Below are 27,602 nucleotides of genomic sequence, written 5' to 3'. Positions count from 1 at the left end.
ACTCAGGGGACACTAGACGAGTGTCTGACGACAAGGACGAGCAGGAAGCAAGACGAGACTAGACGTAGGTGCAAGGTATCTTCATTAGAATAACACAAGATCACATACAGAGAAAACAAGCAAAACGTGCAAGGTGCGCGCGTGGGCACGCCAAGGTCCATAACATGGTACGTGCCAGATGGCACGCCTAGGCACAGGTAATGGCATGATGGCATCGGACTCCGGACTGCTGGCAAACCGACAGGGTCCAGGCTGCGGACGTCAGCTCCGGACATCAGGCCGTAGTCATCTGGTTCCGGACCTCTGGCAACGGTCGGCAGGTTCCGGGCATCCGGCAGGCAAACCAGGGTTCAGGCAAGGAGGCACGACAGATATCCAAGCAGGGTGCGTGTTTAGGGAACACGCCAAGGTCCAAGGCTAGGTGCGTGTGTAGGGGACACGCCAGGGTCCAAGGCTAGGTGCGTGTGTAGGGGACACGCCAGGGTCCAAGACTAGGTGCGTGTGTAGGGGACACGCCAGGGTTCAAAGCGAGGTGCGTGTGTAGGGGACACGCCAAGGTTCGCAAACGAGACAGGGTGCGTGTGTAGCCACGCCAAAGCATAGAATAAGACAGTGCGTGTAGAGACACGCCAAGGTACAAGGCACAAGACAGAGTGCGTGTAGAGACACGCCAAGGCACAAGACAGAGTGCGTGTAGAGACACGCCAAGGCACAAGACAGAGTGCGTGTAGAGACACGCCAAGGCACAAGACAGAGTGCGTGTAGAGACACGCCAAGGCACAAGACAGAGTGCGTGTAGAGACACGCCAAGGCACAAGACAGAGTGCGTGTAGAGACACGCCAAGGCACAAGACAGAGTGCGTGTAGAGACACGCCAAGGCACAAGACAGAGTGCGTGTAGAGACACGCCAAGGCACAAGACAGAGTGCGTGTAGAGACACGCCAAGGCACAAGACAGAGTGCGTGTAGAGACACGCCAAGGCACAAGACAGAGTGCGTGTAGAGACACGCCAAGGCACAAGACAGAGTGCGTGTAGAGACACGCCAAGGCACAAGACAGAGTGCGTGTAGAGACACGCCAAGGCACAAGACAGAGTGCGTGTAGAGACACGCCAAGGCACAAGACAGAGTGCGTGTAGAGACACGCCAAGGCACAAGACAGAGTGCGTGTAGAGACACGCCAAGGCACAAGACAGAGTGCGTGTAGAGACACGCCAAGGCACAAGACAGAGTGCGTGTAGAGACACGCCAAGGCACAAGACAGAGTGCGTGTAGAGACACGCCAAGGCACAAGACAGAGTGCGTGTAGAGACACGCCAAGGCACAAGACAGAGTGCGTGTAGAGACACGCCAAGGCACAAGACAGAGTGCGTGTAGAGACACGCCAAGGCACAAGACAGAGTGCGTGTAGAGACACGCCAAGGCACAAGACAGAGTGCGTGTAGAGACACGCCAAGGCACAAGACAGAGTGCGTGTAGAGACACGCCAAGGCACAAGACAGAGTGCGTGTAGAGACACGCCAAGGCACAAGACAGAGTGCGTGTAGAGACACGCCAAGGCACAAGACAGAGTGCGTGTAGAGACACGCCAAGGCACAAGACAGAGTGCGTGTAGAGACACGCCAAGGCACAAGACAGGGTGCGTGTAGAGACACGCCAGGGTTCAGAGCAGGGCTGCGTGCTAGGAGCTACGCAGGGACGCACACCTCACTGGCCAATGCACACGGCTGTAACGCCAGCACAAGGCACGACTAAGGCACAGGAGGGGGCAAAGGAACCTTCGTGCTAGGAGCCACGCCAGGTTCAGGGCAGGGTGCGTGCTAGGAGCCACGCCAGGGTTCAAGGCAGGGTGCGTGCTAGGAGCCACGCCAGGGTTCAAGGCAGGGTGCGTGCTAGGAGCCACGCCAGGGCACAAGGAAGGGCTGCGTGCTAGGAGCCACGCAGGGGGCACGCCACACTGGCCAGTACACACGGCTGTACACAAACACGTGGCACTTACCACGGCACAGGAGACGGCCAAGGGGAACCCACGCCGGGGTTCAATGCAAGGACAAGGCAGGGAACAAGGCAAGGAACACAAGCAGAAACAGAGCCAGGTCAGAGCGAGGACAGAGTCTAGCAGCGGAGCGTAGGCAGAAGCCCAGAGCCGGGCCAAGGGAAGACCTTGGGACTAGACAAAGAAACGAGCACTAAGGAGAGGAGAAATGGTGCGTGTGCCAGGGAGCACTACAGAGCACCATAGGAGAGAGCGAGGCAGAGCAAGCAAAGACTGAGACCATAGGGAGGAACACAAAGCAAGGAATAGCAAGGCAGAGAACACAGGGAGGACTACAAGTCAAAGCATAGCAAAAGCAAGACATGGCAAAACAGGCGAGGCAGAGAACACAGGAAGGACTACAAGTCAAGGCATAGCTAAGGCGAGACATAGCAAAACAGACTAAGACAAAGAACAGCAGAAGGACTACAAGGCAAAGCAAGGCAAAGACAAACATGGCACGAGAGACAACACAAGACATGGCACAAGACAAGAGGCGGAATACGAGCACGGAGCGTGTGCAGAGACGCACTACAGAGCAAAGTGCAAGGGCACAGAATAGAGGGAGCAACCCCACAGACCCAGAGCCTTGCAGGGAAGCAACACAATAATCAGGCCCTGAGCATAGGAAGAGGCGGCCTGATATAGGGCATAGCACCTCCTCCTCCAGGTCAGGACCAGTGGAGCACTTCCGGGATTCTAGACATGACGAGATGATAGCAGAACCAGACAGTGCAGGATCTTAGGAAACGTCACATGATCAGGGTTTCAGACATGACAAGATGATCACCGAACCAACCAGTGCAGGATCCTAGGAAGAACACATGATCCGGGATTCTAGACATGACGAGATGATTGCAGAACCAGACAGTGCAGGATCTTAAGAAACATCACATGATCAAGGACTCCAGACATGAAGAGAAGATCACAGAAGGAAGAGCAGAAACGCAGGGATCCTGCAGCTCAGACATGAGGTGAATCTGCACACAGCTCTAGCGAACATGCAGGACAGCAGACAAAACATGCGCATGCACATCGCTCCAGGAGTTCTTGAGACAAACAGACATGGCAGACGTGACAGATTGGCAGTCCGAAATCGGACATAGAAGATCCTTTTCTCATCTGTCGAGGGAGATTCAGGAGACTGCAGGACGATCCTGCAGATATCGGTGGATTTGGACGACTATAGTCTAGTACAGAGTTCCCCAACTCCAGTCCTCAAGGCCCACCAACAGATCATGTTTTCAGGATTTCCATAGTATTGCACAGGTGATAATTGCTTCACCTGTGCAATACAAATGAAATCCTGAAAACATGATCTGTTGGTAGGCCTTGAGGACTGGAGTTGAGGAACTCTGGTCTAGTATGTTTGAGTCCATTAACTATGTCACCTACAAGCCTGTTTATACGAATATCTGGAAGCTGAATGGCAGTAGCAAAAAGCTTTGCTACCATTTTGCATCTTTTTCTACCATTTTCCTCCATCCTACAGAATGGTTTGAAAAACCAAAAGTCCTATTCAAAAATAATCCCATTTTAAAAATGATAGGATGAATATTCCCAGCCAACAGCATTGCAAATGGGTTATTCAGCCTTTAAAAATTGATGGCTTGTGTTTCGGGCTCCGAAACAATATTAAATTGACTATCCCCCATTGATCAGCTGTTTGAAGAGGCAGTAACGCTTGTGAATTGCTCTGCTCAGTGACATGACAAAGCTTAGTATAAGGCTGGGTTAAGAGAAGAAAGGAAGATAAACCACCATCAGAAAAGCTTGGCAGCGGCTCCCTGATACAGGAGCACTCGGCTGAGCATTCATGTCCCCCCATTATGTAGCAATGTCACTATCCTGGGCTACTTTCTGGTATATATGCCCCATATCCCGGTTTCCTTCCTGGTATATATGTCCTCGATCTACTGCTGTTCTCTAGCATATAATAATTAAAAAAAATTCTACTCACCTTTCGCCGCTCACATGACGTGTGACAACCTTATTTGCAGCCGGTATAGAAGCCAGCGGCCTGCTATGGACTACGTATGGCGTCACTACCATGCGCTGCCTGTCGACGTCAGCTGACGATCTCTGATTGGCCTGTGTCATTTATTATGGCACTCGCACACAGGTTCGTTAAGCTCCTTGGAGAGGGATAGTTGTATGTTGAACAATTGTTAGGCTGACAGCTATGTAATCTGTGTTAGAGCACAAAATACTTGGCTTGAACTGGGCACTGGCAAATCACGTTATGCCACTGTTCTGTATCACCCTTATGTAACCTCACATGCCTGGACACTCTGTGCCTACAATGACTAAGGTTAAAGTTCTGCTGTGTGATAAAACGTCACATCCAGACTATGCAGATTATGCAATTCAGTTGTTTAAAAGCGATGCTGGATCTTTTATAATAATAGAAAGGCATGTCAGGACCTGTTTCAGAAAGATTCGTGAAAATACAGAATTATTAATGGATGATTGTATAACAGGACATAATGAGAGTTTCAAAAGGAATGTAATTAGCATGTTAATAAGGGGAAATAGCAATGTCATGATGTTTTGTAAAATACACTGTAGCATATTCACTTTTTAACCTCAAAACATCATCTAGTAGAGATGACATTTTTACTATATACTACTTTTACTTCAATCCCTTTATTGTGTTGTGCCATGAGTGAGCCTGTTTTATGGTTATCACCTACTTGGTAGTGTTACTAGGAAAAAACAGTATCAATTTGCCTATTTGGTGGCTGTATATTTGGTCATACAGTTATATATGAACAGTGGCACAAATATTTAGACAGTGAGACACGATTTTTGACATTTTAGCTGTTTACAAAAAAACAAAACATATTCAGAATATCGTAATATAATAAATATGGGCTTAAAGTGCCAACTCTCAGCTTTAATTTAATGGTATTGACATCCTAGTTGAAGTAAGGGTTTAGGCATTACTGCAAACCATTAATCAGCCTTAAAAATACAAAAGGCCACATTAGACTTTGCCAAATAGCAGCCCAGTTCTAGAAATGCATTCGGTGAACAGATGAAAGCAAGATCAATCTGTACCAGAATGATGAGAAGAAAGTCTGGGGAAGGCTTGGAGCAGTTCATGATCCAAAGCACACCACATCCTCTGTAACACATGGTGGAGGCAGTATGATGGCATGGGCATGCCTTTCAAATACTTATAGAGAACCTTTTCATATAACCGAAAGCCACCACCTTTCAGCCCTGTGTTATAGCACTCTGGAATGCTGTATATAAGTCTCCAAGCCGCCCTGCAAAAACAAAAAAAGACCTTTTATTAGACTCACCTACAAAGCAGTCCGGTCTGATCGACGTTGCTGGCCTTGGTCCAGTGCCTCCTCTCTTCTTCTGATGTTGTCCCAGACCATATTTTATTTAAAGCAGACAGCTGGGTGTGGTATTCTCAGGCTGGCAAGGGGCCTTGAATATTTCCCCCAGCCTAAGAAAAGCAGCCTGCAGCTGCCTCAGAAAAGGCGCATCTATTAGATGCACCAATTCTGGTGCTTTGCCCGACTTTTCCCACTTGTCCTGTGGTGGTAGCCATTCTGGTTCATATTTGTGGGGTTGATGTCACCTTTGTATTGTCTGGTGACATCAAGCCCATGATTTAGTAATGGAGAGGCTTCTACAAGACAGCTATCCATTACTAATTCTATAATTATGTTGTAAATAAACACACAGCCAGATCAAAGTCCTTTAATTGAATCTAATAGATGCGCCTTTTCAGGTGTGGCTGCAGGCTGCTATTTTTAGGCTGGTTGGGCAAATATCCATGGCCGCTTATCTGCCTGAGAATACCTGCCCCCACGCCGTTTTTTTAAATTATTCATTTAAATAATTGAAAAACAGCGTGGGGACCCCTCTATTCTTGATGACTAGCCTTGCTATTGCTGGTAACTGAAGGTTGTAACCCGCAGCTGTCAGTTTTGCCTGGCTGATTATCAAAAATACAGGGGAACCCACGTCATTATTTTCAAAAATTTTTAATAGCTCAATTGATGGGTCAATTGATGCCACTTCTCCTAGTGTCTGCCCCTAATTTTAGCTGTCTTGGAAGCTTTTTTGCCACCCTGGAACATGTTGTCTATGCGTTTTGTTTTACCTCCCATTGAAGTTAATGGGGTTCGGGTATGTTCAGCGAACATTGGGACATTTGCCAAACCAAGCCGAACCTTGAAAGGTTCCCTAATCTCTTCTCATGATTTATGTTTTTCGACAACAATATCCATACACACAGTAGAAGCAATGCGTCAACGAAAAATATCTTTATGGTGTTGGCGAGAAAAACCCTTGTTTGCAGCTGTTTAAAATTGGTGAGACACAAAAGAAACATATGGGTCCAAAGCATGCTATGTGTATGTAGGGGGTATAATATATTACGGTTATACCTTCCCTTTCTCGTTCGTCCCGGTGCTGTATATTTCTTACTTTTGACTCCACAAAAACTCTTACTGTTTCTCTTATTCATTCTTGTCTGGACTATTGTATCTCTCTTCTAATCCATCTCCCTCTTACCAAACTCTCCCCCCTCCAATCTGTCTTGAATGCTGCAGCCAGGATCATATTCCTCGCCAATCGTTACACCGATGCCTCTACCTTGTGCCAGTCATTACACTGGCTACCCATCCACTCCAGAATCCAGTAAAAACTTATTACCCTCACTCCATGGCTCAGCACCACCCTACATCTCCTCCTTTGTTTCAGTATACCACCCTACCCGCGCCCTCCATTCTGCTGATGACCTGAGGTTAGCATCCTCAATAATCAGAACCTCCCACTCCCGTCTCCAAGACTATACACGTGCTGCGCCAATTCTTTGGAATGCACTTCCCAGGTCAGTACGATTAGTCCACAATCCCTACAATTTTAAATGTGCCCTGAAAATGCATTTATTCAGACTGGCCTAGTGCCTGAACACATTAACCTAATCTATCCCTGTGTGGCACAGTCAAAAATTTTACCATAACCAGGTTCCCCGCATCATGTTCCCACATGCTTTAAGCATCTATTAGCCCTCTGTGTCTGTACTGTTACACACTTAACACTATGGCTGGTCCATACAATGAGGGCAGTTGTTACCACCCACCTTTCATGTCTACCTTTTTCCTCATAGATTGTAAACTTGCGAGCAGGGCCCTCATTCCTCTTGGTATCTATTATGATCTATGTGATTATTGTTATGCTGTAATGTCTATCGTCTGTACAAATCCCCTCTGAAATGTAAATTGCTGCGGAGTATGTCGGGGCTATAGAAATAAAATGTATTATTATTATTATATTATAAGTACATGTATATATAGTTGTTTCTATATAATGGTACTGCTACACTATTATGTGTATTACCATTTCTATATAATGGTACTGCTAAACTATTATGTGTATTACCGTTTCCTCCTAAATGTATATTTGATAAGCTGTTCCTGCTGCTATGCATAGGGTAAGTGCAGTTATAAGTTTGGCCACTAGATGGGGGCACAAAGTTCATGTGATTGTATTTAGGATAGTAGGAATAGGAAACCAACATGTGAATAGTTAAACTGTAGGAGGGGCTGCTGTGTGGTAAGGAAGGGGAGATGTTGAGGTAGGGTCAGAAGGGCCTGGGCGCCCGAACAGTCCACATGGGTTATAGGCCCAGGACGCTGCAGCAGACCCGTAATGTTAAGAAAGCAGTGAAGCCCAGCCATTTGGGGGTCCTTAGGACAGAAGAACAGTATTAAGTATCAGTGTTGCAGCAGTTTGGAAGAGAAGAAAGAAAGCGGTCCGGGAAGAGTACATGGCGCAGATTGTCCAATATGTGGCAGGTCATTGCGTGGGCTGATGGACTTCTATCCGGGGTGAAATGGACGAGGGCAACCCCAAATACATTGAGTCTGGACAAGGCGGACTCTGCGGTACCGCATAAGGCGCTATTACCCCGTAATGTATTGGAGGACATGGCGAGTAGTGCAGGAAAAGATGAAGGAACATGTGATGTGCAACCTGTGATTAATGCTGTGAAATACTTGGATGTGCTGAGAAATGGAAACAGTAAAGATGTTTAGTTCCAAGTTGAAATGGACTGTGTCTCAATTCTTGCAAAATCGTCTGCAGACAGCCTTCAGTGGCACAGGAGAGAACCTGATGGCGCTGGACCTGAGGACACATGTATTCTGACTAAGGGACACTATGTTTATGTGAGGGAAGGCCAGGGTGTGGGAGCAGAAGTCCTCAGTCACGACTACCACCCTGGCCCAACCTTTCATGTACACCATATTACGTCTACCTATAACAGGAATCTACTATGATACAGTTATGTGCATATAGCCTAAGTTTTTGGGGTTATGCTGTAACTTTCATTTCTGTCTGTATGATTTCATATGAATCGATTACATACAAAACTGTGGCATACTCCATTGGATCCAGTATTATAACATTATTCTTCTCCAAGAGTCTCTTGCTGCACAAAGCACCATATGGTGCCACAAGAGGGCCTAAGGCTCTAAAATAGAAAGCTGCAAAGACTTTATGTGCCCACTTGTCCACATTGTGTTCACGTGACCTTAATAACAGATTTTAAAGACCTTTTTATAAGGTTATTAATTATTTGCCTCCGTTTAGGTCTCTTCAAAATTATCGAAAATCAACACTAATGTTAGGGTACCTCGATTATGGATTTTTCACAACTTCCTTTGCTAATGAAGCAGAGCTAGCAATTAGCAAGGAGATCTCGAGCTGATCATAAATTTCCCCTGCAGCCATTAAAATGACTGACCATGTAAAATTTGTAGGGGCCAGGTCTACCAGTGCAAAGGATACAGTTTACCATTTGTTGGTCAGAGACTGACTTTTCAGTTGAATTCTGCCACTCCTTTGTCTTTAATGTTGTCTCCATATACCTTACAATGTAAGTTTTGATGATGAAATTTCTCTCTACTCTGGTCTGCTTGATTTTATACCAATTTATTTCTTTCTATGCACTATAGCAAAAGAGTTTAACAAAAAAAACCCATAAAAAGTACAATTTCTCAAGGTCAGATAATGTGTGCTAAAGAAATCTTCTGCAGCAGAGCGGAGAGCTATAGATCTCCTATATGGCACATACTGTACTGTATGTAATAGCATATTTCTGTGAAGCTGATACCACTGTGTCTTAATACAGTACATTCCATATGTACCTACTGCTAGTGATACATTTTGCCATTGTATTGATGATTATACTTTATATTTGGTACACAAATACAATTTGCACACTGCACAACTTATTACTTTTGTATGGATGTAATTGTCGCACGACAGTTATGTGATTGCATAAGCAGCACAAAGTCCTTGTATAGTGATGAAGGAAAAGGTTTTTCCACACTGCTGCTGGACTGATGAAAGAATCCAGGATACACAAGAGCTGTAAAATTGTGGTTTTATTATCTACACGTTTCATGTGATTATAGAAAAAAACAAAGACAGAAACATAATGATTAATTGCCCTGCAGTAAATAAGTAAATAGCATAGTGCACGAAAATAATATACGGTAAAAAAAAAAATGCGAAGCCATCCCACTCACTCCACGTTGGCCGAAATTGGGATGGTTCTAACTCTAATATTAAAACCTCACCGTTAGTCAAGTGGTATGTGGGTCGCCCCCTCTCACACCCAGGGCAGCGGGGTACTCGGTACCAGGCCGGTGTCAAGGTGGGAATGTGTCACAGCAGCGGTGACCCGGTCCATGGCCCTGGGCGCCCAATATCAATGGCGGTGATGTTAATGGTGTTAAAGTTTATTAGAATAGTTTGTGACTAGAGTTGAGCGATACCATCCGATACTTCAAAGTATCGTATCGGATGGTATCGGCCGATCTTTAAAAAAAAGTATCGGTATCGCCGATTCCGATACCGGAAGTCCCATTCAAGTCTATGGGACTTCCGGTATCGGAATAAGAAAAACCCTTTCCTGCCCTTGTACAGCCTCTCTGGGGTCTGTACGGGCCTTTCGGGGGGCTGTGCCGGCCTGCCAGGGGGTCTGTGCAGGCTCCGGTGGTCTGTGCCGGCCTGCCGGTGGTCTGTGCAGGCTCCGGGGGGCTGTGCCGGCCTGCCGGGGGGCTGTGCCGGCCTGCCGGGGGGCTGTGCCGGCCTGCCAGGGGGTCTGTGCAGGCTCCGGTGGTCTGTGCCGGCCTGCCGGTGGTCTGTGCAGGCTCCGGGGGGCTGTGCCGGCCTGCCGGGGGGCTGTGCCGGCCTGCCGGGGGGCTGTGCCGGCCTGCCGGTGGTCTGTGCAGGCTCCGGGGGTCTGTGCAGGCATCGTCCGATGGGACTACAAGTCCCATCTGGCGATGCCTGCTACCATGACAGTGATTGACACATTAGCCAATGATGGGACAGTAGTAGTCCCATCATCCGGCTAATGTGTTAAATGTAAAAAAAAAAAAAAAAAAAAATTACATGCTACATTCATACTACATACTACATACATGCTACATTCATACTACATACTACATACATGCTACATTCATACTACATGCAACATACATACTACATATATACTACATGCATGCTACATATATACTACATGCATGCTACATACATACTACATGATACATACTACATATATACTACATGCATGCTACATACATACTACATATATACTACATGCATGCTACATACATACTACATGCTACATGCATGCTACATACATACTACATGCTACATACATACCACATATATACTACATACATACAATACATTCATACAATACATACATAGACATACAGTACATATAACATAGAGTAACATACTTACCAATACTTGTCACATTGTTCCCCGAAGCCATTGTCGTCTACGGAATAAATATTAACATAACAAACCACAAAAATACTCACCCACGATCCGAAGCAGTCCACGAGTGTGTCCCACGACGATCTTGGGTAGAGAACTGCAGCATCAGCTGATGCTGCCGTTCTCTACGGGCTGCAGGAATCCAATGACGGAAGGTAGGTATCCTTCCGCACTGTATTCCTCCGCCACTTAAAAAAAAAAAAAGTCCCTAGTCTCACTTTATGCCATTGCTGTGTGGGAATTTCCCACACAGCAATGGCATAAAGTGAGACTAGGGACTTTTTTTTTTTTAAGTGGCGGAGGAATACAGTGCGGAAGGATACCTACCTTCCGTCATTGGATTCCTGCAGCCCGTAGAGAACGGCAGCATCATCTGATGCTGCAGTTCTCTACCCAAGATCGTCGTGGGACACACTCGTGGACTGCTTCGGATCGTGGGTGAGTATTTTTGTGGTTTGTTATGTTAATATTTATTCCGGAAAGACAATGGCTTCGGGGAACAATGTGACAAGTATTGGTAAGTATGTTACTCTATGTTATATGTACTGTATGTCTATGTATGTATTGTATGAATGTATTGTATGTATGTAGTATATATGTGGTATGTATGTAGCATGTAGTATGTATGTAGTATGTATGTAGCATGCATGTAGCATGTAGTATGTATGTAGCATGCATGTAGTATATATGTAGTATGTATGTAGCATGCATGTAGTATATATGTAGCATGTATGTAGTATGTATGTGGTATGTATGTAGCATGTAGTATATATGTAGCATGCATGTAGTATATATGTAGTATGTATGTAGTATGTATGTAGCATGTATGTAGTATATATGTAGTATGTATGTAGTATATATGTAGCATGTATGTAGTATATATGTAGTATGTATGTAGTATATATGTAGCATGCATGTAGTATATATGTAGTATGTATGTAGTATATATGTAGCATGCATGTAGTATATATGTAGTATGTATGTAGTATATATGTAGCATGTATGTAGTATGTATGTAGCATGCATGTAGCATGTAGTATGTATGTAGCATGCATGTAGTATATATGTAGTATGTATGTAGCATGCATGTAGTATATATGTAGCATGCATGTAGTATGTATGTGGTATGTATGTAGCATGTAGTATATATGTAGCATGCATGTAGTATGTATGTAGTATGTATGTAGTATGTATGTAGCATGCAGTATGTATGTAGTATGTATGTAGTATATATGTAGTATGTATGTAGCATGCATGTAGTATGTATGTAGTATGTATGTAGTATGTATGTAGTATATATGTAGTATGTATGTAGCATGTAGTATGTATGTAGTATTTTTTTTTTTTTTTTTTTTTTTAACATTTAACACATTAGCCGGATGATGGGACTACTACTGTCCCATCATTGGCTAATGTGTCAATCACTGTCATGGTAGCAGGCATCGCCCGATGGGACTTGTAGTCCCATCGGACGATGCTTGCACAGACCCCCGGACATCAGCACAGCCCCCCGGCAGGCCGGCACAGCCCCCCGGCAGGCCGGTACAGACCCCCACAGGGTGCACAGCCCCCCGGCAGGCCGGCACAGCCCCCCGGCAGGCCGGCAGAGACCCCGGGCAGTCCACACAGCCCCCCGGCAGGCCGGCACAGCCCCCCGGCAGGCCGGCAGAGACCCCCGGAAGGCCCGAAATGACGGCGCATCATGATGCGCACACACCGCGCATCATGATGACGTCAGGCCGTCAATCAACTGAACTTCCGATTCTGATGCCGAATTCCGATATTGAAAAAATATCGGAAGTCGGTATCGGAATTCCGATACAGCAAGTATCGGCCGATACCCGATACTTGCGGTATCGGAATGCTCAACACTATTTGTGACGCCACCCGTGGTGTTTGGCAAGTAAGATGTTGAGCCAACGTTGCATGCAGATCCGCTGGGACTGATGGTGTGGTGCAGCAAAGATGGTGTAGCTCCCCACAGGTGGAGCTGTAGTCCCAGGGCAGTGTAGGGGCAATGGATGAGGAGAGGCGCAGAATGGTATAGATGTTGTTACCCAGGCGTAGCAGTGCTGGAATTACTGGAGGACACCAGGGTGTGCGGTTCCAAGGCTTTACTCACTGTTTGCAGTTCACACACACGCCTGCCTCCGTACTGTGTTCTCCAGGTCAGGGCTCCAGCCAACTTCCAGGCCAGATAGGGCTCTCCCTTCCACACTCCGCCAATATGTACCTTCACTGAATGACTCCTCCAATGCGCCTTTAGGTGCGAAGCACTCTAGTACTTAGCTACCCTGGAATGCCTCTCTCTAGGTGTTCCTAGTCTCTACTTGTATGACAGACAGCTGTAGCCTGCTTCGGGGACTCCTCACTGCGTCCCGGCTCTCTATTCAGTTGCTGTTGTGTCCCAAGTCTATGATGGGAGCAAGGCGTTAGTGGCTCACTACTCCTCCAGTGTCTGTTGCCGGACATAAAGATCCAATCAACCTCGGGGACCGGGCCCCGGCCTTTGCGCTCTGGACTGGAAGGGTTCTATATCTTTCTTCAACCAGCTTCAAATCGTCCTTCTATTCTCCCTCGTTCCGATCTGTTCTATCTCTCTTATGGAAGGTTAGGTTATCAATCTTATCAGTCTCTTTCTCTGGTCTTTCTTGTGCCAGCAGCCCAGATCACTGGGACCTGCTGCAGCACGTCCTTCAGACACCCATCTTCACTCTTCTCTCTCTCTCTCCAACTAACCAACTAACTCTCACTCTTCCCACTCTTTTGTATCATCTCACTCCACCCGCCTCCCAGCACATCTCGTGTTACGAAGCAGGGTTCCACGAGGGGTGCTCTGCTAACCCCCAGCCTGAAGCTGTTAGGTGGCCCCACTGAACTATCCTGTGTGTGGAATGCAGGTGTGGAGCGTGGTCAGGAGTTCCCACCTTACCTGGATGGTGGGGCACCACACCTTAGGAGAAGGTGCAGTACTTCTGTGGCGACTGAAACCTCAGGTGCGCCACATATGCATGTGAATAAGGCCTGAGAAGGACTGAGCCCAGCTAGTGGTGGACACTTGACAAACGGTAAGGTTTTTAACCCCTTCAAGACCCTGCCCTTTTTTGTTTTTGCGTTTCTATTTTCACTCCCATTCTTCCCAGAGCCATAACTTTTTTTATTTTTCCATCAATATGGCCATGTGAGGGCTTGTTTTCTGCGGGACAAGTTGTTCTTTTGAATGACATCATTGGTTTTACCATACCGTGTACTCAAAAATAGGAAAAAAATTCCAAGTGTGGTGAAATTGCACAACGGTTTTTCGGATATTTCTTTTACTATGTTCACCAAATGCTAAAACTGACCTGCCATTATGATTCTCCAGGTCATTATGAATTCATAGACACCAAACATGTCTAGGTTCTTTTTTATTGAAGTGGTGAAAAAAATCCAAAGTTTGTATAAAAAAAAAAAAATTGCGCCATTTTCCGAGACCCGTAACATCTCCATTTTTGATGATCTCGAGTTGGGTGAGTGCTTATTTTTTGCACGCCTGGCTGACGTTTTTAAAGATACCATTTTGGTGCAGCTATGATCTTTTGATCGCCCGTTATTACATTTTAATTCAATGTCACAGCGACCAAAAAAACTTAATTCCGGCGTTTTCACTTTTTTCTCACTACGCCGTTTAGCGATCAGGTTAATCCTTTTTTTATTGATAGATCGAACGATTGTGAATGCGCCGATACCAAATATGTGTATGTCTGATTTTTTTTATTGTTTTATTTTGAATGGGGCGAAGGGGGTGATCTATATTTTTCTATTTTATATTTTTAAAAACGATTTTTACTTTTGGCATACTTCAATAGTCGCCTCTATGTAGTAGAATTACTCACTCGCTATGAACGCCGACCACTGGACGTCGCTCATAGCAATCTGGCACTGATAACCATAGAGGTCTCCAGGAGACCTCTGGTTGTCATGCCAATGAACCGGTGACCTGCGATCACGTTACGGGGGGGTCACCGGTGCGCGGATTTCCGGCCCAATGGCCGGAAGCGCACGTAAAATGCTTCTGTCAGAGTTTAACAGCGGCATTTAACTAGTTAATACCCACAGGTGGATCACGAATCCACCCACGGCTATTGCGGGCACATATCAGCTGTTCAAAACAGCTGACATGTCCTGGGAAAGATGTGAGCTCAGCGCCGGAGCCCACATCAAAGGGAGGGAAGTGACCTCTGCAGTACTAGTACAGCAGATGTCAAAAAGGGGTTAATATTAGAGTTAGGACTGTCCCAATTATGGTCACTGTGGAGTGTTGGCATGGCTTTCACATTTTTTTTTATCAAAAAACATGTTAACTATATACTGCACACTGTTTTCATGCACTATGCTATTTATTTACTGCAGGGTGTTTAACCGCTTAATGCCTGCCAATATGCCTTTTAACAGCAGCAGTTAAGGGTACTTATTCCTCAGCGCTGCTTTTTAACGGCGCTGAGAAATAAGATTATGGCTCCCCCCAGCTTTGGAAAATTCTCTGGGGTCTCAGCTGCTGTATTTATTTTCATTTTTCCATTAAGGTTGGGCTAGGGTTAGGGTTTGGGCTAGAGTTAGGATTGGGATAGGGTTAGGGTTGGTGCTAGGGTTAGGATTGGTTTAGGGTTGGGATTAGGGTTCTGTTGGGTTGAGAGTTGTGGTTAGGGTTATGGTTGGGATTACGGTTAGGGTTGTGATTAGGGTTTGGGGTGTGTTAGGGTTAGGGTTGTGGTTAAGGTTATGGTTATCGTTAGGGTTGGGATTAGGGTTAGGGGTGTGTTGGGGTTAGAGTTATGGTTAGATTTATGGTTAGGGTTGGGATTAGGGTTATGGGGGTGTTGGAGTTAGGGTTGGAGTTAGTATTGGGGGGGTTCCACTGTTTAGCTACATGAGGGGGTCTCCAAACATGACATGGTGCCCACCACTGATTCCAGCCAATTTTGTGTTCAAAAAGTCACACGTGCTCTCTCCCTTCTGAGCCCTACCATGCGCCCAAACAGTGGCTTTCCCCCACATACAGGGTATCGGCGTACTCAGGAGAAATTGCGCAACAAATTTTGAGGTCCGTTTTCTCCAGTTACCCTTGTGAAAATAAAAAAAATGTTTCCAAAGTAAATTTTTTGTGAAAAAGTAAAAAGTTAATTATTTCCTTCCACATTCCTTTAGTTCTCGTGAAGCACCTGAAGGGTTAATAAACTTCTTGAATGTGATTTTTGCGCACCTTGAGGGGGGCAGTTTTTAGAATGGTATCACTTTTGGGTATTTTCTGTTATATTGACCCCCCAAACTCACTTCAAATGTGCGGTGGTCCCTAAATTTTGTTTGAAAAATGAGAAATTGCTGGTCAAATTTTAACCCTCATAACATCCTAACAAAAAAAATTATGTTTCCAAAGTTGTGCTGATGTAAAGTTGACATGTGAGAAATGTTATTTATTAACTGTTTTGTGTGAAAACATTCTGTGATTTAAGGGTACAAAAATTAAGAGTTTGAAAATTGCAAAATTTTCTAAATTTTTACCAAATTTCCATTTTCTTAATAAATAAGCGCAAGTCATATCGAATAAATTTTATCACTAATATGAAGTACAATATGTCACAAAAAAACTTTCTCAGAATCAGTGGGATATGTTGAAGCGTTCCAGAGTTATAACTTCATAAAGTGACAGTGGTCAGAATTGCAGAAATTGGTTTGGTCATTAAGTACCAAATTGGCTAATCATTATGTTTCTGTCTTTGTTTTTTCTGTTCAGTGGCCAGTGTGAACTTGCTCTTACACCCTGCATGCACACCAGTTTATATCCCAGTTCATACCTTTTGTTTTTTTTTCATATGGTTATCTCCTGAAGAAAAAGTGTGTCAACTTCGAGATGCGCCGAAAACGGCAATATTACATCTCTTGTGTATCCTGGTTCCATTCATCAGTCCACCAGCAGCGTTGGAAAATCCACTCCTTTTCCTTTATCACAGCAATTCTGGTCTGGCGAACTGTGGATCTGACCACCTGAAATCCTCGAAATTGTTGTGTGCTACACAACTGCATCAGGTTAGCATATCTCTCCATTTACCGTACATTTTTTTTGCTATTAGATAAGATCCTATTGCACTTGTTTGCTCCTCAGTGCACTCATATTCATGTACAGTGAAGGCTGTTTTATACTCTTTCCTATGTGTTTTGTGTATTTTTGGTCTTCATTATACTATGTTACCAGAACTATACTCTTTCTATGCAGGACACCATGTTATTTTACAATAAAGGGTGGTTCTAGCCAGTGGCATAACCTGCAGCTCGGAGGCTCCCAATTCAAAATCTCCAATATCTTTAATATTAATAGTCTATTCATATGGACCAAAGGGGTCTTTTGGGTCCCCTATACTTCAGGGCTCTGGTGCGATTGCAACCCTTGTACCTACTTTAGTTATGGCCCTGGTTCTAGCTAGTTTTATGACAGGGGCAGACACACCATTGGTGCAACATTTGCAGCCACACAGGGGCCTAAGGGGTAAGGGGATAAACTACCCCTTCCAGAGGGCGATCACGAATCTTGGATCACCAGAACATGGTTCCCATGTCCCTTGTATGAAGAGAGGATCAATCAAGAATGCAGCCACTCAAAATTCTATGAGACTGACCGATTTAGTCACACTCAAAGAGATCTGGAAACAGCTGGAATACAGTGCTAGACTTGCGTGATTTGTAAAGTAGAAACAGTAACTTCATGATTTCCCTCCACCTCCGTAAGAACTCAGTAATTTACGGTAATAAGTAGTATAAAAGAACACATAGAAAGAGTCAGTTTCAAAAATAGATACCCATTTTTATTTAAATAAATAATCTCTGTGCATGATGAAACAATAAATAAAATAATTATTATTGCATAATAGCAATAAATAAATAGGATAAATAAATAAAATAGAACGTAAACTAATAGTCACAAAAATGTACATACGTTACACATGACATTACAGTAGTGACACACTGTACATTACTCAATGTTCCAAAAATTACTCTCATCGCTGCATGACTCTCCTAGGATATGTTTATACATGACAGATTATTCTCAAGATTTTCTATGACCAAAAAATCCATTGTGGTTTGTACAATGTGCTAATGGATTTCTGCATGACCCATTAAGATGAATAAGACATTTTTGCAATAAATCTGCTACAGGTGAATATTTGTATCTTCCTCAAGGTTATCACCTTCACGTTTATTGATTTTAAGGCTTTGTTTTACTTTTCTGATGGCTTGGCTACAAAGAGCACGTCATCAAGTTCAGGATCTAATGAAGCAGTTTGTTGTAGTATTTCGTGCCTTGGTGTAGCTGAAGTAGATGAAGCAGGTCCCCACTTATTTGGACCCAATACCGGTTTTAGCGTCACAAAAAATGCATCAAAACTCCATTAAAATGGCATTGTATAAACCAGACCTTAGGGTAGGTCAATATGAAGGTTTGGGGCAGTTCATGAAAGAAAGAACAGGTTTTGATTAAAGGACTAAAACACACAATGAATGCAGAATATTCTGCGAAAAGTGACAGTCTTGTAAGAAGTGCATATCTTATAGTTACATAATTAGAATAAAACTAAAATTTCACATGACAATAGAAAAAATTTGGACGTCCACTTGTTCTATTTCCAAGCTCATTTGAATGGGGGTCTCCACAAATATTATAAGTGGGCATGGAGACGTCAGGTTTGAAAAGCCTTCAACTAAATTTTAACAGAATGCAAAAAGTCCAAGCAAGCAATATGGCCATCCTACAAAGGAAAGAATTTCCAAAAAAGTGTCTTTCCAAGTGTCTCGTGCATAGACTTTAGGTCGCCATTTTTTATTGCCTTCCATTGTTTAATCGTTCTTAATTTTTGCTCTTCAGTAACTTAGGATAAATGGAGAAACCTTATTTATGATGCAAGCAATAGTATCTTCACTAACTAAGAATCCAGGCTGGGACTGAAGATGTTGGACTTGTCTATCATGTCGAAAGGATCTTCTGAGTCTAAGTAGCTTCCAGGATGATCATCGTAAGTATGATCTGCTGCGTATAATGATTCCAAGGGAATAGAGTTCTCCAGTGGCATGAAACGGACCATTTGTTTGCCAAATTGGTGCCCTCCTCTGGTTGGAGTTAGAGTGAGGGCAGCAGGATGTTTCTCTGAGTAGTACAGGTTGTACCCGTCTGTTAGTGGCACTTCGCGGAAGTTGCAATCATCTTCTTTATAAACCATCTGTTAAGATAGCCATTAGACAAAAAAAGTTACGTTCAGTTTAATGTTTATTTTCATTTACAAATAGCAATGGAAAAGTGATAAACACTAAATACTGCTTGAGATAACCAGCAATAACTTTCGGGAATACTTATTTTCTAGAGGTGGGTCTCTATCAGAGAAGAATATCTGAAAATCACTGTTAATCTTGTCTAGACATGGGTGGACTTCTCAAAAGAGGTGATTTTTTTGGAAAGTTTCCGCTCTGTTAATATTATGATTTGCAACTACAGGATATACAACAGATGCTTTGGCCCAGTAGCATAGCTACCGGGGGCAGAGGGGGAGGTGGCCCTGGAGCTACGCTACTGTAATTGTATCGGCGTGCACAGCGCACCAATACAGTTACATTCTGTGGCAGAGCAAGGAGAATCGATCTCCCTGCTCTGCCGCTCGGCCGCTACAGGGCCCCTGAGCAGGCGGGGGGGGGGCGATGCCAGCAGTGGGCCGCCCCCCACCCATCATTGCAGGGTCAGCTGTATTGGCATCTAGCCAATACAGCTAACCGCACTGATGAGAGAAGGAGCGAGCGCTCCTTCTCCCATCATCCCCCTGTCAGCATTACACTGTGTTTAAGAGAGCATCATACTGTGTATAGGGGAGCTGTACAGGGGGGGACTCTGGACATTATTAAATGTAAAGTGGGCACTTATTGTTATAGGGGAACTCGGGTAACTGTGACTGTCAGAGGGGTACACAGAGGGCATTATTACTTTCTAGGCCTCTGCTTTGGCCATTTCATTGGTCCATTGAAATGGGGAATCTTTATGATGGTCTCAGAGAGTAAACCTAGCTGCAGTGCTGCGGCCACTGGCTGCACATCCTGGAAGAGGTTGAACGGAGACTGGCAGGTGACTTGGGAGGCACTAACAGATAAGTTACAGATGATTATATATCTAATATGGCTTTTTATATATGTTTCCAATGGGATCTAATTGTAATATAAAAAATATAAAAAAGCAACCTCCCACAAACATTTTGAGGGCTGCGGGTTTCAAAGCTCAATGCAGATAACATTTCTATCTTATCTGAATGTATAAAAAGGTTCAATAACCATATAGTTTTAAAGGCTTGTTTTCCTATTTCTAGAGACTATTATAGTGAGTAGCAACAAAACTCCCGAGTCCTAATCACAAAGGTCAAAAATATATTCTGTTTTGTTCTCCTTCACTATCTTGCTACAGATTGTAACCTCAAAAGAGTCCGAAATAAATCTTTAGAGGTCTTTCTGCTCTGTGTTTTTTGGATCAGGTAAATAGCAGTGGTCAGCATTAAGTTGTCTTACAGCGCATAACAAATGGAGTCTCATATCACCATTAGGATATCACGGGCAAAAAGCTAAACTTTCCCTAAAACACTTACCGATCCATACAAGTGGTGCCTAGAGTCCATGCAAAGATACCGTTTCGTTTTCAGTGCTCTAATCACCAAAATACTTGGTTTTACAGCTTTGATTTCCAGCAGACCTAAAGAACAAAATCTAGTGTTATTTCTGCAAGATCAATGGATTAAAATTATGCTGGATGGGAACATTACAATTCTGGATTGTATTTAAAAGCAAAGTCTGATGTTGAAACGGAAAAAGGGAAAATCTAGTGTTTAAAATTGAACTTGTAGCAGTTGCATCATAACTACAGTACACATGACCTATATAGCCGCCAGTCACTAGACTTAGCGGTCTCATGATGTCTACCTCGTTATTACTGCTGAGGCCAGTGATTGACTGCAGAGTTGATATTCACTGTAGCTTTAGGGGCAGGCAGACCAGGCAGCCGCCTAGGGCCCCGGCTTCTCCATGGGCCCCCAGCCAGCCGCTAAAGGGACCCTGAGTAATATTGGCACGGCGCCGTGCCGTCTCTCCCCCCACATCACGCATTCAACTTATCTGCTTTTAACTGTATCTGCTGATACAGTTAAAAGCAGTGATGGAGGAGAAAGCATCACGTGAGGCTCCCTCACCCATCACTCTCCCTCTGCCTCTGACTCAGCAGCGTGTGCCTGCAGTGTAACTGATGAGATGCTCTGCAGAGGCCAGAGCAGCAGGGGAACGAGGAGTAGAGGTAAGTAGTGTGTATGTATGCATTATAGTGTGAGTGTGTGTATCTGCTGCACTATACTGTGTGGGGGGTACACAGTATACTGTGTATGTGGGGGAGCTGCATTATACTGTGTGTGGACAGTGCTGCACTATACTGTGTGTGTTTGTGGGGGGGCTGAATTATACTGTGTGTGGGGGTGATGCATTATACTGTGTGTGTGGGTGCCGCATTATACTGTGTGTGGGGTGGCTGGATTATACTGTGTGTGGGAGGTGCTGCATTATTCTGTGTGTGTGTGGCACTGCATTATACTGTGTGTGGGGCTGCATTATACTCTGGGGGCTACATTATATTGTGTGTGTGTGGGACTTCATTATACTCTGAGAGCGCTGCATTATACTCTTAGGGGGCTACATTATACTCTGAAGGGGCTGCATTATACTGTATGTGTGGAGGGCTGCAGTATACTGTGTGTGGGGGGCTGCATTATACTCTGAAGGAGCTACATTATACTTTGAGGGGTCTGCATTATATTCTGAGGAGGCTGCATTATACTGTGGGAGGGGATGCATTATGCTGTATGAGGGGACTACATTATACTCTATGAGGGGGGCTGCAGTATACTCTGAGGGTGCCTGCATTATATTGGGAGGGTGGCTGCATTATACTCTATCAACTATATGGGACCTGCATTATACTGTTTCAAGGACTACCTGCACCAATCATTCTTCCTCAACTGGAGTAAGGGTAGGTGCACAGTAAATGATGCTGGTTGGACACTGCATACTTGTGCAGCGTCCAGATATTACAGCATAGTGGATGGGATTTCAAGAAATCCCATGTCCACTGTGTGTGCACAGACACCCGCTGCTGACCCACGGAGAAGGACATGCAGCATGTCTCTCTAGACCACAGCATGTCTATTTATCTTGCAGATTTGCGAGTCTCCGCAAGATAAACTTCACCCATACAATGTATTGGATGCGGGGAATCCGCACAGTTCAATGAATACATGCGGAATCACCTGCGTTCAATAGCCAGCAGCTCTTTGGACACAGTGGACATGTGCTGCATCCAAAGCGCTGCCAATTACTGACCGTGTGCACATACCCTAAAGGGGCCGGGAAACAAGCATTGAACAACTTCAATATTGTCGATAACGCTCGTTTACCGGCCTGAACTCAGTGCATGTAAATACAACCGAAATGTTTCTGGGTGATGGTGCAATATGTGAGCATTTGGGGCCCCACTTTAAACTTTTGCACAGGGCCCCACTTTGTCTAAATCTGACCCTGGCCATGATATCACAGCTACATCCTGTCAACACAGACGATGGGCAGCGGCAGGGAAGCAATGGGGGTGAATAAAGCTACAATTATCATTTTTAAACAAAGAAAGCGCATGGAATAAAAAACTTAATTCTTGAAAAAAAAACCCTTTCAGGGAGGATCAGTGACAGCAAAATTACAATTCCGTAATGGAAATGTCCTATTTTGTCTATCACTAACATCCCAGTTACTGGCCATGGTCCTGAGTTTCTAAACTCTGCACCTTCAACCACGGGTTATGCAAGTGAAAGACATCTTGCGTTATCAGTCAATCTTCTCTCCTCTTAGCCGAGGGACTCATACTTAGAAAACTATGCATTCAGCCTTTATATGTAGAGCCATGTAAGTAATCTATGAGTAACTAAGCTGTTCTTATTGTGGGGAACCCATTAATTTAATCAGCTATATTTATTATGTTTCCCATCATGGCCACTGAAGCGGAAATATGTAGTCAGCGACAACTTCCATCAGGAAGTCAGTTTCATCTGTCCCCATAATAAATGAGTTGTATGGAGAATTCTCTTTTAGAAATGGTATTCACATAGCCTTCATCTGAAGATCCAGACCATGTGCACACTTACATAAACCCTGAAAATCATCCTAAGGCATTATGGCAAACTTCCATTGAAGGTAGTAATCATAAAACTGCTATTCTTCATAAACATTGCCACAAGTCTCACGCCTATCTACCCTTTATCCATAGTAATTCATAGCCTTGCTCATTTACGGACGGGCAGGAGTGCGTTACGTCATGTGACTGATGTAATGCTGGTGATATAGCAATTAGGGCCATAAATACAATTATTGTTATAGTATACAAGAGCCACCAGCAGATGCACGGGACCTTTGAATTTTTCTTTACTTCCTTTAGGGACACAATCAGATCTCTCTATATTATATGAATGAACGACAACTACATACTTCACATGTACAGCAACACGAAATCAAAGGCATTTTAAAAGATAATAATTGCACTATTGCACTTTTGTTATGTACTAGTTTTTGTTTTAGGATACGTTAGATCATTTTCCTGCTTGGATGTTTCATGGGCTTTTTTTGTTTTGTTAATGTACTACAGATGTTTTTGGCAATGATAAAGTTTAGAGTCAATTCACGGATGCAGGTCGAAGCATGACTGCAGAGTCATCATGAGAACAAAAAATGCTGCATAACACTCGCCAAAGACATTGTGATCACAGTTAACCCAATGCGCCCATTTCACATTCACAAGGGACCAGAAAACTGAGATTACGAGAGTTTCATAATGGAGAAAACTAGCGCTCACAGTGATTTCTCTGTATTTCTCTATATTTTTAGTGACTCTTTAAGGCTAGATTTTCAAAACATCCCCCCAGGTCCACATTTGGTAGCAAAATTTTGGGCACATCAGAATTTTTCAGCTTTCAATAGAGACAAAAATAACAAATAAATAATAAAATGTATATACTCACTATATATGTTCTTCTCCTTGGTGCCACTGACTTTTCCTTCAGGGGTAATCTGGAGATGTAGATGTGTGTGCTCATTATCTGTATAGAGATGTCTTAATCGTACTTGGTCTGCAAAGCCAAAAATAGGACTGTTGTCTCTGATAGGACTAGCTTGTGCCCTTTTCGTGTTACTAAGAGCCAATGCAATGAGATAAAACCCCTTCACAAAAAACCCTCTCTTTAAGGCAAATTGACGTTCTTTCATTATGGTCATGTAATAGTCCATAAGAACAAGTAATGATTCAAAATACAATATAAATGCAAAAAAAAATTATTTTAAACTATAAATACTACACAAAAATGGATTTTGTTTTGTCCAATAAAATAGAATTAGGTAAAAAATATAAAATAAATAAATAATAAATTGTTTCTGACTGCACCTATGGAGAAATAGAAACTGTCTGTGCCCTGGGAATACCTAGTTCTTAGTTTGAACTCACGTTTCTAATGACAAAAACGAAGACGAGGAGACCTATTTATACTCTGGTCTTTAACCCTTGTCATCAGCAATTTGACTGTGATTTTTTTTTCTTTTCTGTCCCCCCCACCCCACCCCAGATCTGAGTCACTGAGCATGAGAAGTTCACTTAAAGCAGAAAGTGCTATTTACTTTTTTGCTAGCCGGGGGAAGCACATTACAGTAAACATTTTTTTCATGTTTCCGACCAGAGATCACCAGGGCTGGGGTTACAAAATGATGCAACATTGAATGGTGATATAAACTGGGGAGAAGGCGGAGGGATCGGTGCTCCATTCATTAACCCTCGCCCTGCTACTTAACCCTCCTCAGTGCACTGTTATTTTTAGGAATTTATAGAAAAGGAAATGTCACTTGTTTATATAGTATCTTTTATTCTACTGTATGTATTACTCTGTTACTTTTCCATCACCTCTTGGACAACAGATTACAGTCTTTAACAGCAAGGAATATAATTTTGTGTGTGGTGATTGCAGATTTAGTTCTAAACTCCTACAGGAAACAATATTCTGGACCTGCAACAAGCCTATTTCGTGATTATATATTACTCACTTTATATTGTATAGTGTAAAAAGGTACTCCCCCCTAACAAATTATCTGAGCACAAGATGTGTGATAATGTAGATTGTGAGCCCTAGCGGGCAGGGTCCTCTCTCCTCCTTGACCAGTCGCTGACTTGTATTGTTCATGATTATTGTACTTTGTTTTTTATTATGTATACCCCTCCTCACATGTAAAGTGTAATGAAATATATGCCTCTATAATAATAAAGAATAATCTGTTAGATTAGTTTGGCTCCAACTTTTAGGAGTTCCAACTATTCAGAGAGTGAGAAAACTGTGACATTCAAGTCTGTGGGCCCGATTTATATAAAGCTTTCACACCAGAAATCTGGTGCAAAAGCTTTCAAAAGTTGCTAACTCAGAGTTGTTGGTAAATTTTGTGACTTTTGGTGTCTTTCTTCTCCAGTTTCTCCCAGGAGCGGAGCTTGGGTAGAACGGAATGCCGCCGGGGCGTGACACAAGAGCTCCATCTACTTCACGACAAGTTCTGGTGTGCCGTAAGTAACCTGGAGTGAGATTTCTGGTATAGCACATAGAGGTGTGCAGCACTCGTCAGATGCTCTAGATTCATGAAGAGGCATGCACCCGTTCATGAATCAGTAGCACTTTTACCACTGTAGTTCCAGGGGATTGACAGATCTCTTGCTAAATACATATTTGGGAGAGACCTGTCAATCAGCTGAAGCAGTGCTGGGTGAAGCCAACTGGGGCAGAGATGGACTACTCTCGCCTCTTCCAATGGATCCCAGCTGAGTCTTCAAACTGTATTTTCTCTGAAATTCTTTAGCGTATCAGAGGAACATGTATTTGGCTGCAATTGTGCAGCAAGGCGCTGATTCATGCTGTTCATTGATTGTGCACCATGAATTGACTGGAAATACATGGAGAAGCAGTGATCTTTTATATGCGCCCATGCACTCAGAGGAATTCCAGCCAGCGTCATTCATTCAGACTCCAGCCAACGCAGAGCGGACCTCCAAAAACACGGGGTGGTACTGAAAGAGGTACCCTAGCTTGGAAGACCCCGTTACACTGGTGGCAGACAGCGGTATTTGATACCCCTTCTACAGGAGGAAAGGAATGAATGGAAAATAACTACCAGAAGTTAAAGAGGACTACATTAAAAGATCTGGTGGAAGCCCGAGGGTTGATCGCCAGCAACAAAACAAAAGCGGATTTGATAGCAGCCATCATGGAACACGACAGTGCAGCGCCCCTCAATGTGAACGTGGAGGAGACCGAATTCCAGAGGGAGGTAAAGAACAGACTGGCGTTCTATGGCCCAAACCCTGCAGTAGACATCATACGAGAGGTGATGGCTGATGTGTGTACTGATCTGAAGGAAAAGATGGCCGAGCGGACCAGGATAGAGCTAGCCAAGATGGAAATGGCAGAGCGGACCATAGTGGAGCTGGCCAAGATGGAGATGGCAGAGCTGAGAGAGGAGAGTCAGCGAGCAGGTGGAGCTCTGGCCTTCGACCAGGTACCTTCAACAGTAAGCCACAAAAAGATCCAGTACAATGCCTTCTGACAGTTGGGAGAGGCAGAGGAAGACATTGATGGCTTTCTGCAGGACTTTGAGCGGCAGTGTGCCCTTCATCAAGTAAAGCCGGAGGAACGGGTTCAGATTCTAGCCAGCAAGCTGACAGGCCAGGCAGCGGACGCCTATCGCACGGTACCTGATGAGCACTGTATGGACTATGAGCGGATCAAAGAAGTGATCTTGGCCCGGTATGCGCTGACACCAGAGGCCTACCGCCAAAAGTTCCGCGGACTTATAAAACTCGTAACCGATACCCACGCTGAATGGGCCTGTAAATTACGGCGGTCACTGCTACAGTGGGTACAAGGGAGCCAAGCAACCACTAAGAAGGACGTCCTCCAGCTCTTCCTGTTAGAACGATTCTTTAATGGACTAAACCCCGAGACACAGGAATGGTTTCGGGACAGGCGGCCAACGACTCTTGAGGAAGCCGCTCGTCTGGCCGATGAACATCATGATGCCAGGAGGCCGCAGTTCTCCGGATCAAAGGTGGTCACTAGGGGCCCGCCCATGGACCTGGAGGGCCCCAAACCACCAAAGATTGTAGGGGGATCAGCTAGAAACCCGGCCTACCACAGTCCCCCTGGGGCGCGATGCCACACCTCCTGTTTTCCTATCGGGAGGTGCCCCAAAAATCCACGGGGTTCTCCCCGTTCGAGCTGGTATACGGGAGACGGGTAAGGGGACCCCTAGACTTAGTGCTGGAACACTGGGAAGGGGAGGGCCTCATAGAAGGGGTACCTATTGTACCCTATGTGCTGGAATTCCAGGACCGCCTACAGGAGCTGACTCAGGCTGTACGTGAGAACATGCAGGCGACCCAGCGGCGCCAGCGCATATGGTACGATTGGAGGGCCAGAGAGCGCACCTTGGAAATAGGACAGAAGGTCCTGGTGTTAGAGCCCACTAAGCAGAATAAGTTTCAAGCTGCATGGCAGGGGCCCTACCAGGTAGTGGGGAAAATAGCCGACACAACCTATAATGTCGCCGATTGTGACGACCCCAGGGTTATCCG

General features: G+C 44.4%; 1 protein-coding gene and 1 long non-coding RNA gene across 2 annotated transcripts in view; one reads left to right on the top strand and one right to left on the bottom strand.

Moving 5' to 3' along the window:
• The first annotated feature begins 1,501 nt into the window (after positions 1-1,501).
• Positions 1,502-27,602, top strand: part of LOC141085605 (uncharacterized) — a 64,805-nt gene continuing 38,704 nt past the window's right edge. The window contains exons 1-3 of the long non-coding RNA XR_012231333.1: positions 1,502-3,009; positions 16,728-16,924; positions 18,756-18,903. This is a non-coding gene — a long non-coding RNA (uncharacterized lncRNA). The remainder of the gene's footprint in view (positions 3,010-16,727; positions 16,925-18,755; positions 18,904-27,602) is intronic.
• On the bottom strand, positions 18,814-24,229 carry FGF21 (fibroblast growth factor 21). The gene is made up of 3 exons (XM_073571123.1): positions 23,965-24,229; positions 20,509-20,612; positions 18,814-19,107 (listed from the first exon to the last, which is right to left on the bottom strand). Exons 1-3 carry the CDS (start codon positions 24,227-24,229, stop codon positions 18,814-18,816), a joined length of 663 nt encoding a protein of 220 aa, XP_073427224.1.

This window comes from Dendrobates tinctorius, unplaced genomic scaffold (assembly GCF_039654945.1).
Source record: "Dendrobates tinctorius isolate UK_male_01 unplaced genomic scaffold, ASM3965494v1 ptg000028l, whole genome shotgun sequence".
NCBI lineage: Eukaryota > Metazoa > Chordata > Amphibia > Anura > Dendrobatidae > Dendrobates > Dendrobates tinctorius.
The sequence above is the reverse complement of the archived record's forward strand: the minus strand, read 5'-3'. Positions and strand labels throughout refer to the sequence as shown.

Bases quoted from the DNA above. Each gene is read 5' to 3' on its own strand.
- FGF21 (XM_073571123.1), bottom strand. From the start codon at position 24,229: ATGGACTATTACATGACCATAATGAAAGAACGTCAATTTGCCTTAAAG. The intron at 20,613-23,964 runs GTGAGTATATAC...TTTGTTCTTTAG, and splicing joins CAAGGAGAAGAACATATATA to GTCTGCTGGAAATCAAAGCT. The intron at 19,108-20,508 runs GTAAGTGTTTTA...CTATCTTAACAG, and splicing joins GGCACCACTTGTATGGATCG to ATGGTTTATAAAGAAGATGA.